At 34.3% G+C, this 14,098-nt stretch overlaps 1 protein-coding gene across 2 annotated transcripts; it reads left to right on the plus strand.

The window, feature by feature from the left end:
- The first annotated feature begins 925 nt into the window (after positions 1 to 925).
- LOC123317354 (sialin-like) lies at positions 926 to 11,770 on the plus strand. Of its 2 annotated transcripts, none has more exons than XM_044903835.1 (7): positions 926 to 1,217; positions 8,286 to 8,428; positions 8,706 to 8,942; positions 8,998 to 9,303; positions 10,840 to 11,116; positions 11,221 to 11,459; positions 11,538 to 11,770. In XM_044903835.1, the coding sequence occupies exons 1-7, from the start codon at positions 1,214 to 1,216 to the stop codon at positions 11,685 to 11,687; spliced, it is 1,356 nt and encodes a 451-aa protein (XP_044759770.1). In that variant the 5' UTR covers positions 926 to 1,213; the 3' UTR covers positions 11,688 to 11,770. The 2 variants fall into 2 exon arrangements, with proteins under 2 accessions (XP_044759770.1, XP_044759769.1); XM_044903834.1 differs by lacking the exon at positions 926 to 1,217 and adding an exon at positions 3,291 to 3,674.
- The last annotated feature ends 2,328 nt before the right edge of the window (positions 11,771 to 14,098 follow it).

Below are 14,098 nucleotides of genomic sequence, written 5' to 3' on the forward strand. Positions count from 1 at the left end.
ATGAAAGAAATCATAGTTCCCTTGTTTTGTTTAGTTTTTTTACATTTGAGTTGCAATATATTTACTTTCGTTGTAATAGGGGTCTATCATTTAATTTCCTTACCGAATTTCAACTATATAATCACAAATTCTAATTTTTCAAAGCTGTACATCGCCCCAATGGTCACCTATTTCATTCGAGAGTTGGGAAATCAATAGATTTTAACTTGTGTCCCAAGCCTCCCAAATTGGTGGGTGACTTGGTACAAGTTTATTTTATTTTTTTTTCAATTTATATCCGAATTCTGAAGCATAGTATATATCCTTATCAATAGTCTGGTTCATTTAGCATATTTGAACCTCTTTCTCACATGAAAATAGGTCACCGTTTTTGAAATATGACAAGTTGAATATCAAAATCGTCCCAAGTCACCCGAATCTACGGTAGTTATACTGAATTAGGTACATGATTTTCAATAAGATGAGTTTTTTGAAACTACCTCTTCATTCGCCTAATAATATAAGGATGAGGAAGCTATATTGAGCGAAACATAAAAACCCATGATCTGGTGATTGTTCAAATTGAAAAATTGAATTGAATTGATATTGCTTTCATATAGTTGAGTGTTGTGACATCTTTATTAATTACTCCTTATTGAAATACAATGCATATCTAATAATGACAAAAACAACATTTAGTAAAGAACCGTGTTTTATTAAATGTAGTTTAAGATTAAATATTTTATTACTTGAATAACATTTGTTGGTCGCCTTTCAGCAATGCGTTCATCATTTTCTAATTACCAATGGGTTTGTGATGCTCCTAATCAATTTAACAAACAGGAGTGGACTGAATATATCTTTGTCCATGACTGTTTACATAATGGATTTACATACCAGTGTTTTATTCACAGTTTTAACCTTCGACGTTCAGTTCATGATTAGCCATATAGTCGAGAATAAAACTAGACGTTCATTTGAAATAGACTTCCTCCATGTTTGAAATTTGATATTGATCCGATATGAATTAATAGGGAAATATTTGCTGCATCTAGATATTCGATTTTATACGATGATTTCGAACCCATTAAGAATAGTTATCGTTTGACGATAATGTGAAGGTTGATGACAAGGTGCTGTTAGTTTACGGTTTTGAGTTTCATCGGTTATGTCTAAGAATTATAATAAGGATACTGTGCTATTGTGATAATTATCTTCCTGGAAAAGTTCTGCGATGGGTAAGCTGTAAGAATTTTAAGGGTTCAAAATAAAAGTGAATTGTTGAACTAAGCAATGGATGAGTGAAAATTCGAAACATTCGTTTGTAGATCTTTAATCATCATCACTATAAAACATTTGCTATCATCTGCGTTCTTTCATATGTTTCATAACAAAAATCTGTGATTGATATTAGAGCGAGCAATTTGTGGTTTTCAACATATTGTATAAACTACGTTTGTATAATATATCCTGAAACTGCTAAACATGTGCATATCTCCATAAAAACGTTTCTGATTCAATTGAATTGCATAAACCTCGATAAATAGCAATCACTTGTATTTCATCAATAAAGTTATCATCATATGACGAATGCATCAAACAGTTCAACAGTACTTATCTGTATCATGAATGGTTTGGTTTTTAGCAATTGGGACACTTTTCGTTTTGAACTCTTTTAATATTTCGTTAACGTTTCTGGTTAGGTCGTTTTTCAAGGCTTTTTTACTGAAATTCAACGAAGATTTTGTTTGCCCCCATATAACACATTTTTGCTTTGAATTTTCTTCCAATTAATTGTTCAAAAATTATTCAAAATGACCTGAACATTGAAACAAAACCTGTAATATGTTCGATTTTATGTTTTATTATTATCATCGAGGAATCGGTAACATTTTTAACCCTTTCGAAATCTGCGTTTTGAAACATTCATATATACGGGGTGAGTCTTTGACTCCTACAAATATTTAAACATTTGATTCTTGAGGTCAAAACAAACAATTTTTTCTTTCACAATTTTTTCTGAATTGGCTGTTGAAACCATAAAAAAATGATTTTAAGTTCCATCTCACAAACCGGTTTTATCGAATGAAATGAATTTCAGAATATAGTTTTTCATTTATTTGATGAAAACTAAATATGCATCAAGCAATCTGTCAAAATTGGAGCTATTTTCAACACATAATTCAAATTTGGTTTTTAGTATTCCCACAATTATTTTCAAACAATATTCTATTCTTGATTGAAAAAGTAGAGCTATATAATTTGTGTTGGATAATCGACATTCATTATGTTGGTCATTAAGAACTAGACCAAATGAGATAAGAAACCAATTTCAGACAGAGTTGTCAGGAATTTCACGCCTATCTCCTCTAATCTGTAAAAAATCCTAATAATACATATCAACAAAATTCTTAACAAATCCTAAATAAATATAAAATAAAATGAAACATATACCTACTCTATGTTTTCAATTATAACAGTTTTATTTACGAATAACTAGAGTACCTTTTCAATATACCTATAGGATGGGGACAAATTGGATGCTCAACACTACCATTTTCCAAACTATGGCAGATAGAAATTCTGATACTTGCCTTCACAAGTTCCTTAACATTATGTGTTTCAATATCTGATGTCTATATTTATTTTTATTGTCAACTACCTATATTAGAAAATCGGAAATAAATTATTATTCTAAAATCGATTACCTGTACAGGGACACAGGGTGTATTGTATAGCCTATAAATGCATATTTATGTCATTCTAATAATCTGAAATAGGTTGGGAACTTGCCATTTACACCCTGTATATTCTTTGAATTTTCTATATTTCATTCGTGTCTTGAAATAAATGCGATTTTGTTTTTGGGTTTGTCCTTGACCCCGTTCTGATTGAAGAATATTCGAAATATTGAAAAAATATATTTCCCTACTTCAAAACAGCCTGTATCTTTCCAACAGTGACAAATATATATGGAGAAATGGAACCACAGTCTAAATAATTGATATACCAGTCGAAAATTTGCCGTTTACTGTTAATTTTTCAACATTTTGTACCGTTGTGCAAAGATTGAATGATTCAATACAGGCCTCAGTTGGCCTGTTGTTCATTCTGAATTTTACGAGTTCACTTTCAACGAATTCTATAAATAATATCTGTTAGTGTTGTTAATTTTCAAACTCGTATGATATCCTCATTCCTGATTTTGGAAAACTTCGTAATAACCGAACTGATAATAACCGACTGCCCAAGATTACACAATGTTTTCCAATTAGCTATGAATGCTGGAAAAGGATGGGCTACATATACCATTTAGACTTCGCTACAAACATTCATACAGTAACCCGAACGAACTTATCAATTCCCTATCTTCCGGATGTCATATATGCTGACTTTCAATCGCAAACAGCCCGTGACCTCATACATAGCGGTAGAATTCCCTTCAAGTTCCCCGAAGTCGTTTTAAAATCAGGTAGAAACTTCCCTTTCCCTTTAAGTCACCCAGTGAATAATGACCAAGTTATTTTATCCGTTTCTTCCCGCGTGTTAGAAATAGTGTTTGTTACTTGTTAGTGACGTGTGAAACGTGCTTTACTGAAATGCTGAAAAATTGAGTAAATTCTTCCTTTTTTGTGTTTTCTGGTTACTCAGTTTATGAAAGTTAGAAAGGATCAAGTGAAGAAACATAATGGCATGTATGTACTTATTGTGATCAGTTGAAAATATTTCCTTTTTGTATGTCTATAAATATAGACCGAAGTTTAAGAATTTCTTCTCTTGTTCTATCTTTAGAATATCCTCTTGAAATATTTTCTTATGGTTTTCATTCAAGTTTTTCTACTCGATGCAGGTACCTACTATAAATTCATAGCTACTTTCGATAACATCAACTCAAAATTTTCAATGAAAATCAATGGAATTGGTGCTTTTTCGCCACTAAAAGAAGGCAATAAAAAAATTTTGGTGTTGTTCCCTATTTTGACAGCATGATATCCGCCCTCAACGTAAATTTGAGTTCGAAGATAATTCCAGCCTATACAGGGTGTCCCAAAACTAGTGAATCAAACGTCACACCACGATAGAGTAAATCAAATACTATCGAATGACACCAACATTAGTTGAGCGAAAATGTACCGTTTCTGGAAAAACCTAACCTAGAGTTGCCGATTTTCGAACTATTTTTTCAATCACAAGGCCAATTTGTGATTGAGGATCGCGTTTTTCTCCAATGTTATCACCCATATAGCAGTGGTTTATTCTGAGTAATAAAAATCATATAGAAAAAACAAGTGTTTTAATTTACATTTACTTAGTTTATCGATTAACTACTTAAAATAATTTCAATTAGGTGAAATAGAACAATAATCTTAGTTCAATCTAATTTAAAATCGATATCCTTCTTCACAAACTGGCCCTGTGATTAAGAAAAATAGTTCGAAAATCGGCAACTTTAGGTATTTTAATAAAATTCTGATTATTTTGGAGACGGTACATTTTCGTTGAACTTAGGTTGGTGTCATTCGATAATATTTGGTCTACTATATCGTGGCGTGACGTTTGATTCACTAGTTTTAGGACACCCTGTATGTTACGACTCACATTGCGTACTTCTTGATAACCTATTTTATTCCTATGAAAAACATTATAAGAATGATCCACAATATACAGGGTGTATAGAAGGTACAACTGGTCAAAATGAAGCTTTTCACCAAAAATCACCTAAACAAAACTTTCAAAATGACAAAGTTGAAAAAAAATTGAAAATGATTACTGAAATAGATCTTAATACGACCGTTTGTTGGCTAAATAATCACAAAACAGTGGAAAAAAACTTATCTCCTGCTTCTACCATGTGGTTTCGTTTAGGATATTGGCTCGTTCGATATTTACGTGGTAATGAAAATGGAAACTTAGGATTGCCGAATTGTTCTTATTATTTTTCAGTAACTTACACGATTTTATGAAATGGCTTATTTCGATACCAACTAACAGAAGAGGCTATTTCACAAGTGTAAGAAATAGAATAATACTTCAAAATCTCACCAATAAAATTCGTCTAAATCATTCAAGAATTTTTTCACAATGGGCATCACAATCTTCTTGTGAACACTTTTTCAACATAACTAACGTAAGAACTTTCAAGAAACTACCTGGATTTTCTACATTTTTTCTCACCCTAAATTGCACGATACAACAATTATGATTCTCTCAAAAGTGACCTGATGCATCTAATCCGATGAACTTGGTACTGAACCATTCATTGTCCAGCCATATGTTTATGTTTTGTTTCGTTTTTGCGATGCCGTAGTCACCTTCCACAGTCCCGTACTTGAAATTCAATGAAATTTTGTCGAATTTCTAGGGGTGGTATGTCAGCTATCTTGGATATTTTATGTAGACAATTGACAAAGGATCCTTGAATTTGTTCGCAAGTATTCATAATATTACAACATGTAGGTGATCCTTGAACACCTATTCCGTATTTTTGAAATCAATGCTCTTAAAAACTGTTGATATTTGCCCCATACATTTTCCGAAGAAAAACGAAAAACAAACAGAGGCCATAGTTTTCTTCTAATTTTCCTTCCTGATTGAAAATGACGATGGAAAAAACTAAATTCACATTATTCTGATTTCGTGAATGAAAATGTATTCCTGATGAATTTTTGCCATTGAATACAATTCGAAAAAAGTTAAAAAGTTGAAACCCTTCTGAACAAACTCAAAGAGTGAACTGAGAATATTTTATATTTGAAATAATAAATGATGTTTGATAATGAATTTATGTAACGTGGGCAGATATAAATCAATTCGGATTCAATCAATAGATAAGGTCCGATGTTCAAATAATAATAATTAAAATAAATATTGCCAGATTACTGTTCATTGATTTATCTCGCGATTCGCTTCATATTCTAGCCTACTCATAACTAACAGAATTTTTCCCATGAAATGTTTGTGAAATTGTTCAAAAATAAACCAACCATTCGATGGAATTCCTCGATCAACGCTTCAAATACAGAAAGTAATGCGGATGATGTTTTCGAACTGAATTATTCGGCATCGCTTCAAATTAAATTTTAATTGAACGTTAATTGAAAGTCCGGAATCCTTCGCTACATGAACTTTTCCAGTTGCATATAAACTACACACATCACCAACACAATAGACTACCTCGTTAAAGGCCAGTTTTTCTCAACTAAATTGTTTTTCTCCGAATAGATTTTATTTGCAGTTTCAGAATGTTTTTCGTTATTCAAGGATTTATTTATCGCAACGTAGGTGCTGTTCTTGACTTGTAAAGTACACTCGCCGACAAAAAAAACTCGACCTAAGAATTTATCTACAATTTGGCGTAGAAACAAATTGATGAAAAATTACGAAAGTTCTTGGACAACGAGCTGCAGCAAAATTTCAGGTGGCCGAGTTTTTTTGCCGGTGAGTGTAGGTTGGTGCAGACGTAGAATTTAATACTCTAAACTTTCATCATATACACTGCGCAAAAAAATTAACGCACATTCTGAAAATCTCAATTTTAATGAAAGTTAACTCTACATTGACTTTATAACTTATTTTTCATGTTCTCTCGGGAAGGTTTTGAACGAAACATGACACATTAAATGGAAGAATTTTTTTTTTTTACCAAATCTTATGTGAAAGAAGAGAAATGAACAATTTTCAAAATACTGAAATGCTGATAAGTGATTTAATACTTGGTATTTCCACCCCTTGCGTTAATTACAGCTCGGAAACGACGGTTCATACTCAAAATGAGTGATCTTAAAATGTTCTGATCTAATCCTTCCCAGATTTCTCCGAGTTGGATTCCTAAGTCATTAACAGTAGCTGGATGATTTTCTGAACTTCTCAGCCTTCTATTGAAATTGTCCCAAACCTGCTCAATCGGATTGAGATCTGGACTTCTTGTTGGCCATTCCATTCGAGAGACTTCAACCTCTTCAAGGTACTCCTGAACGATGCGCGCACGATGGGGTCTGGCATTATAGTCCATAAAAATGAAATTTTCACCAATGTATGGGGCAAATGGCACTACATGCTCTTCAAGAATGTTCCTTATATACTTATCAGCATTCATAGCTCCATTATCAACGACCACTAGGTCTGTGCGAGCAGTCAAAGATATTCCACCCCATACCATAATCGATCCTCCCCCGAAACCAGTAGTATTCAGGAAATTGCACTGAGCATATCTTTCATTTGGACGTCTGTATACAAGGGAACGTCGATCACAATGGTAGAGGCAGAATCTAGACTCATCTGTGAAGAGAACTCTTTCCCAATCGGCCTCTTCCCAATGGATATGCTCTCTCGCAAAATCCAAACGCGCCCTTCGATGGGCTGGGGTAAGAGCTGGGCCTCTTGCCGCGACACGAGGCCTTAAATCATATTCTCTGAGGCGATTTCTTATTGTCTGAGTGCTAATTTGCACCTCATGAGTCTGCTCAAGCTGAAGGAGGCGAGCGGTTGCAAACCGTTGTCTCAACGAAGAAACTCTCAAGTAACGTTCTTGAATGGCAGTTGTTACCCGTGGTCTACCCTGTCCTGGTCTTCGGACATTCATACCTGTCTCCCTGAATCGCTGCAACATTCTGGACACACTTGTATGGGAAACTCCAAACCTTTCTGCAATTCTTGTGTATGTCCACCCTTCTTCTCGCAAAACTACCGCTTGGGCACATTCCTCTTGGGTCAAATTGCGTGTTTTGCGTTGCATAGCGATTGAGTGTAGAAAATCAAACGAAAGAAAAACTATTGATCACTAGAATTGATCGAGAACAACTGATTTTAGAATGGAGCCAATACATTCAAAATCTGATAATATCATCTTTTTTTATTCCTGCTGGGAAAAAACATCTGTATTGAAGAAAACCGTTGAAAGTGGATAACATATGCATGCATAATTCTGATAAAAATAATTATCATTGAGAACACCTTCAGTTGTAGAATAAATTTAAGATTTCCATAATATGCGTTAATTTTTTTGCGCAGTGTATATCATATATACTCTACTTTGGAAGATTTTTCCTTAAAACTAAAGTTGGAACCAATAATAACACTGAAAATTCTCCCAATTTTCTGGTTCTCTAATGTCCATAGGGTTTGTCAAAAAAATACTCTTCTGGTCTCGTTCGACGAAGAATTAAGTGCTCTAAAACTTTTATATGGGCCATTCTCATCATATCTTTCCCTATTTTCGAAAGATATAGTTTGAAACCAAAAATCTATCAACTACCTTTTTCACCATATTGCAACCATTATTTATGAGAAGATATTTATTTTTCAAGCATGGTGCTGTGTTCCCAGTCGTGCCTTAGTTGCCATGATGGTATTCTGGGGTACCTTCGTCAACTATATGTTCAGATCACATTACTCGATCAGTCTGCTGGCGATGATGCAAGCAAGGAAAGTGAATGAAACCCTTGGAGACGTGAGTATACATAAATAACATCTTTTGAAAAATTATACTGCTCATTTAGCTTCAGCAAATCATATTTTTTAATGAGAAGTAACTTGAACAAAATCAAGAAGCTTGTTTCAAAAAGAGAAACAATTGAAATGAGATCGAATGAAACTTCTGAAGTTATTATTATCAGAAGTACTACCTACTAGATTCAATTGAATAACTTTAAACTACCTACTATTTAACCTAAATAAGATAACTTACAACGTTGCAAACAAGCCACCCTATACAATTTGTGTTTCAGTTTGGACCACGTTACAACTGGACGTACGAATGGGAACAAAGAACCATAAGTGCCATGTTCTATGGGCTTTCCGCCTTATCACTGCCATCTGGTATGATCTCGGAGATGCTGGGGCCTTGGCAGGTTCTTATGTGGTCTTCCATCGTCATGGCAGTATCCTCATGTCTCATTGTGCCTGCCGCCCCTATAGGGCCATTTTGGGTTTTCGTTTTGCGGTTTGTCGTTGGTCTCATGCTGGTAAGTGGTGAACTGCGCCGATAAAGATTTGTCTGATGGTGAACTTCCATTTCAGGCCCTTCAATATCCAGCCCTTCAGTGCCTGATAGGAAGATGGGCTCCGCCCAGTGAGAAAGGAAGGTTCTCGGCTTGTCTGATGGGAAATGCATTCGGTTCTATGCTCACTATGCCCGTTACCAGCATGATTATAGAGAAATTCGGCTGGAATTGGTCCTTCTATTCTTTGTCCTTCGTTGTTGCACTGTTTTGTACCGGCCTGATACTCTTCGTGGCTGATTACCCACGGGACTACAGGTGGATCGCTAAGGACGAGTTGCAGTACATCGAGAAGTCACAGGGGAAACAAGTCAGCAGAGAAAAGGTAAGCATCTTTTAATACTCCATATAGTTAATACACATTCAGGGTGCTTTCAAAGGTTAGCCTTTTGTTTTGACAGAAAGTACCTAGAACTCACCACAATGAATCATATCACCAAAAATAACCAAGATGTCTTTCGGAAAACTTGGTTTATCGTGCAAGGTGGTAAACAGTGTGGAGGAATTGAGAAAGAGTTCTTGTGAAATAAGTCTTGGTCAATATGCTATGGTTATTACCTTATTTCAATCCAATATTCTTAACCAAACCATATAGTTCAAATGATTTATAATCTGGAATATTTTTGTAGGGGATTTTGGGTGAAAAGCGTTTTAAAAAATGAATCATGAGAACACCCAATATATAGGTTGTTAGATTTTGAAGTACTTATTATTCTATTTTTTACACTAAAAAACCAAACTATATGGTTGAATCAGAAGATAAGTTTTTTCCCACTGCTTTGCGATAATTCAGCTAACAAATGGTCTAGGGTCGTATTAGGATCTATTTCAGATTTCAGTAATCATTTTCAATTTTTTATCAACTTTGTCATTTTTGTATAGCTGATTTTTGGTGAAACGCTTCATTTTGACCATCAGTTCTACCTTCTGTTGAAAAAAAGCCTCACCTTCAAATATACCCCGTATACAGGGTGAGTCTTTGACTTGTACAAATATTTTAACAGTAGACTCTTGAGGTCAAAAGAAGCTATATTTCCTATACCATTTTTTCCGAATCGACGTTTAAAACATACAGGCTGTTGAAAAACCATGAAAAAATGTTATTTTTAGTTCTGTCTCACAAACGGTTCTATCGAATGAAATGAATTTCGGAATATAGTTTTTCCTTTATTTGATGAATCTTTTTCAAACACAAGATATCACCCACGTCTTCTGGTTTGCTCCTTATTACCATTACGTACCATAAAAATACCGAAAATTCAAAGAAACCAACTCTTGAAACTAAGTTGGACGTTATCTAATGAATGTTTAAACGTTTTGTAAAATAAAAGTATTCTTCTTATTTTCTCGAATAATACGCCGTTTTCGAGTAATTTGATGTTCGAATATTAAAAAGTATCTGTGAAATTTGGTTACTTCGACCGAATGCAACTCTGTTTGAAAGATCCACAGCACAGATGTGTAGTATCACAGATTGGGCTAGTTATTCTTAAGGTAATTTTGTTTTTCCAGGGGTGGCACAGCTCATTATGAAAACTTAAAATCTGTATATCTTTTTGTCAGGACCGAATCGGAAAAAAATGGTATAGAAAAAAAGAGTTTCTTTTAACCTCAAGTATCTACTGTTAAAATATTCGTACGAGTCAAAGACTCATCCTGTATAACTACTGATGACATTCTTCTCATGATTTTAAATCTTGAAAAATAGAAACGTTTCATGCACCCACTTAAGTTCAAGAAGGTGCATTTTGTAAGCATCTTCCTCAGTGAAACTATTTCACCATCAGATGTATTCATAAAAAAGCCTACTTGTAAAAACATTTGGGTCAACCTCTCGATTTTGCTTCAAGCTGAGTTTCAGGTCACTCCACCTTACCGAGCTATGTTTGCTTCAGTACCTTTCATAGCGTTGATAATCGCCCAGTTCGGTAACCTTTATGGCTTGACAATGTCGCTGACTGCGACGCCACAGTTCTTGAAGAGGGTTCTCAACTTCAACCTCAAAGGTTCAGCGTTCATTGCTGCTTTACCGCAGCTTTCAAGACTGATTTGCGGTTTCATCTTCGGATACATCAACGACTTGCTGTTGAGATCTGGTGTTAAGAAGCAGACCTGCAGAAAGGGTTTCACAATTTTATGTGAGTATGTTTTTTTTCACACAGCCAGTGCTTTGTAGATCATCTTACAACCGTCTGCTGTTTCTGATTTGGCGCTGTTTAGATGAAATCTTGTTTTATTTCAGCTCACATCGCTACCGGATTGTGCCTATGCTGTTTTCTCTTCATAGGACAAAGCTCTGATATGGCCATCATTCTGTTGGTTGCCATGCTAGGGTTCAATGGGGCTGCGGCTGAAACCACCCTCATCAACCCTCAAGATCTATCACCGAATTTCGCTGGTACAATTCACGGCATCATGAACTTTTTTGCCGGATGGGGAGGTTTCATTGGCCCCATGCTCATTGAAAAATTGACCAGAGATGTAAGAATGTCAATTCATTTTTATTCTTCTTTCTTGGAAATTTTTCAATTTCATTTTTAAAACTAATATTCCTTGTAGAACACGATGGACCAGTGGGCGATAGTATTCACAATTGGTGGACTTATCTATATAGTGAGCGGTATAGTTTTCATGTGTTTTGGATCCGCTGATTTGCAGCCTTGGAATGACAAGTCCAAATCAAGTCTACCACCACCGGTTGCAGTATAAAAAGATATAAATCTTCAGAATAAATTATATAAGAATTGAAGTGATCAATGTATATATTTTTAATAAAAGAAATTGGTGCTGTAGATTTGTTGTTTTGCATTTTACATTTTAATGTATCGAGCTATTGATGTTTTTTATCAATTTAATGACATATTTTCTTCTCAGATACTTTAAAATGAATCAAGGAAGACAGAGACTTCAGGTTATAAATCCAAAATAATATTTTGAATCGAATTAGCGAGAGTATCAAAACGCAATGATAATTCATATTTCAATATATCCAGTTTTTCCATTTTTCAAAGGATAATATTCTTGAGTCAACTAAATACAGTATTTCCAAAGGTAGATGGAAGCTCAAAAGATTTTTATAGCTAATACTAAATAAGCTCGCGAATGCAAAAATTTTCTGTTTACGAAAGTCTAAAGCAATTTCTTCAACAAATGGTATAATTCAGCATACTTAATAGGTCGAAAAAATCTCTTCAGAGTCTAAAAAAAACAAACTAATCCCATGAATAATCCTTAATAATGTTTCTGCTGTTTGAAAAGCTGGGCGTAGACATCAGTGAAGATGCCGCCTAAATTAGCCAAATAATAGAATCCGTCTAGCCATAACCTTCTGAATAGATTAGGTACTTTAGATGGATGCGGTTTGGCTTTGCCCTTTGTCGGCTCTTAATAAATCACGAAGTAACCTACCGTATGACACGTTAGTGCACAGCATACAATGCTTTTAAAAAGGCTACAAATTTCATATTTTAATCTACTATTTCGAGTGTCCCCATCATTATATCCAAACATATAAAAAGTTTTATGACCTGTCCGTGTTTCACTCAGTCTAAATACCAAGGTCTATGAAAACCGTATAACGAAATTGAAATCTGTATTAGGTACTTGAATTCAGCAAAATTTATGCAACGAGAAGAAATAAGTTGCTTCATATTTAGGTACCTGTTCATTTCCAGTTTCATATTGAGAGAGTTTTTTCAATAAAATTCATATTCGACCCTCAAAATGAGTTGATTGAAAAATTACCTTGCGAGACCTCTTCAATAGATTTATCTTCCTCCGTTGTGGAGAAGTTGTTATAGATAGTAAATGTATATTCTTCGTCGCATTTTCTGCAATAATGTTATAATTATTATTTTATTACCTATATAAAAAATGCCTATGCTATACATACTTGATTCCAAAGATTTTTTATTAATGAATATGGGGAACAGATGGTTGGTCATTTGTTATAAATTAGGATATTATGAGTATCAAATGTGAGAGTTGCAGAAAGAAAAAAATATAGGTAGGTAATATAATATATATGGTTACCGTAGATTCGGGTGACTTGGGACGATTCTTGAATTCAATTTGTCATATTTTCAAAACGGTGACCTATTTTTATCTGAAAAAGAGGTTCGAATATGCTCTATGACTCAAACTATTGATTAGGATACATACCATGCTTCAGAATTCGGATATAAATTCTGAAAAAAATAAAATATACTTGTCCCAAGTCACCCACCGATTTGGGATGAGGCTTGGGACACAAGTAAAAATCTATGGATTTTTCAACTCTCAAATGAAATAGGTGACTTGGGACGGTGTATAGTTTTGAAAAATCAGAATTTGTGATTATATAGTTGAAATTCAGTAAGGAAATTTAATGATGAACCACTTTTATAGCGAAAGTAAATATATTGCAACTCAAATGTAAAAAAACTAAACAAAACAAGGGAACTTTGATTTCTTTCATTCTTTGGTGATTTCTTTGTGAAAATAACGTAAATAGTAATATCCTGCAAAAAATTGGCATATTTCCTGCTGCCAATGCGCCGCTTGTATCTATTCGGCATTGTCCCAAGTCACCCCATGAAACAACAAAATAAATGAATGAGATCTGTGTTGTCGTTTGATTTGTAAACAACCTTGTTTCATGACGTATGTAATATCCCAATATCCCACGTATCCAGAAAAAATAACACATGAACAAAGTGAAACACTAGAAAGTATAAGGGCCATAAGAAAAAGCGTTTTTACTCTCTTGAATTCGTTGATTTTTCCTGTCAATTCAAACGCTCTGGTCACGGCAAACTCAACAGGAATTAATTGTTAAACTAAATAAAAAGACGCTACACAATCTTATTAGTGTGTTCCTTCACTCATAAATGGTAAGAAGCAAAGAAATCTGCAAGGGGGGAAATTGTCCCAAGTTACAGGACTCTCCCAAGTCACCCGAATCTACCGGTATATCAGTTCTTTTATTAAAATCAAGAAGGCATTTTTTTTCAAATTTTAATTTCGTAACATATTTAAGCCTTATTCTACCAGATGCAGTGAGTCATAAAATCTCTGTCCTTACCATAGCGTTTCTGAGGTAATAGTACAACTCGAAAGCACCGATATGTCCATAAGTTGAA

Source organism: Coccinella septempunctata, chromosome 7, assembly GCF_907165205.1.
Source record: "Coccinella septempunctata chromosome 7, icCocSept1.1, whole genome shotgun sequence".
Taxonomy (NCBI): Eukaryota; Metazoa; Arthropoda; class Insecta; order Coleoptera; family Coccinellidae; genus Coccinella; species Coccinella septempunctata.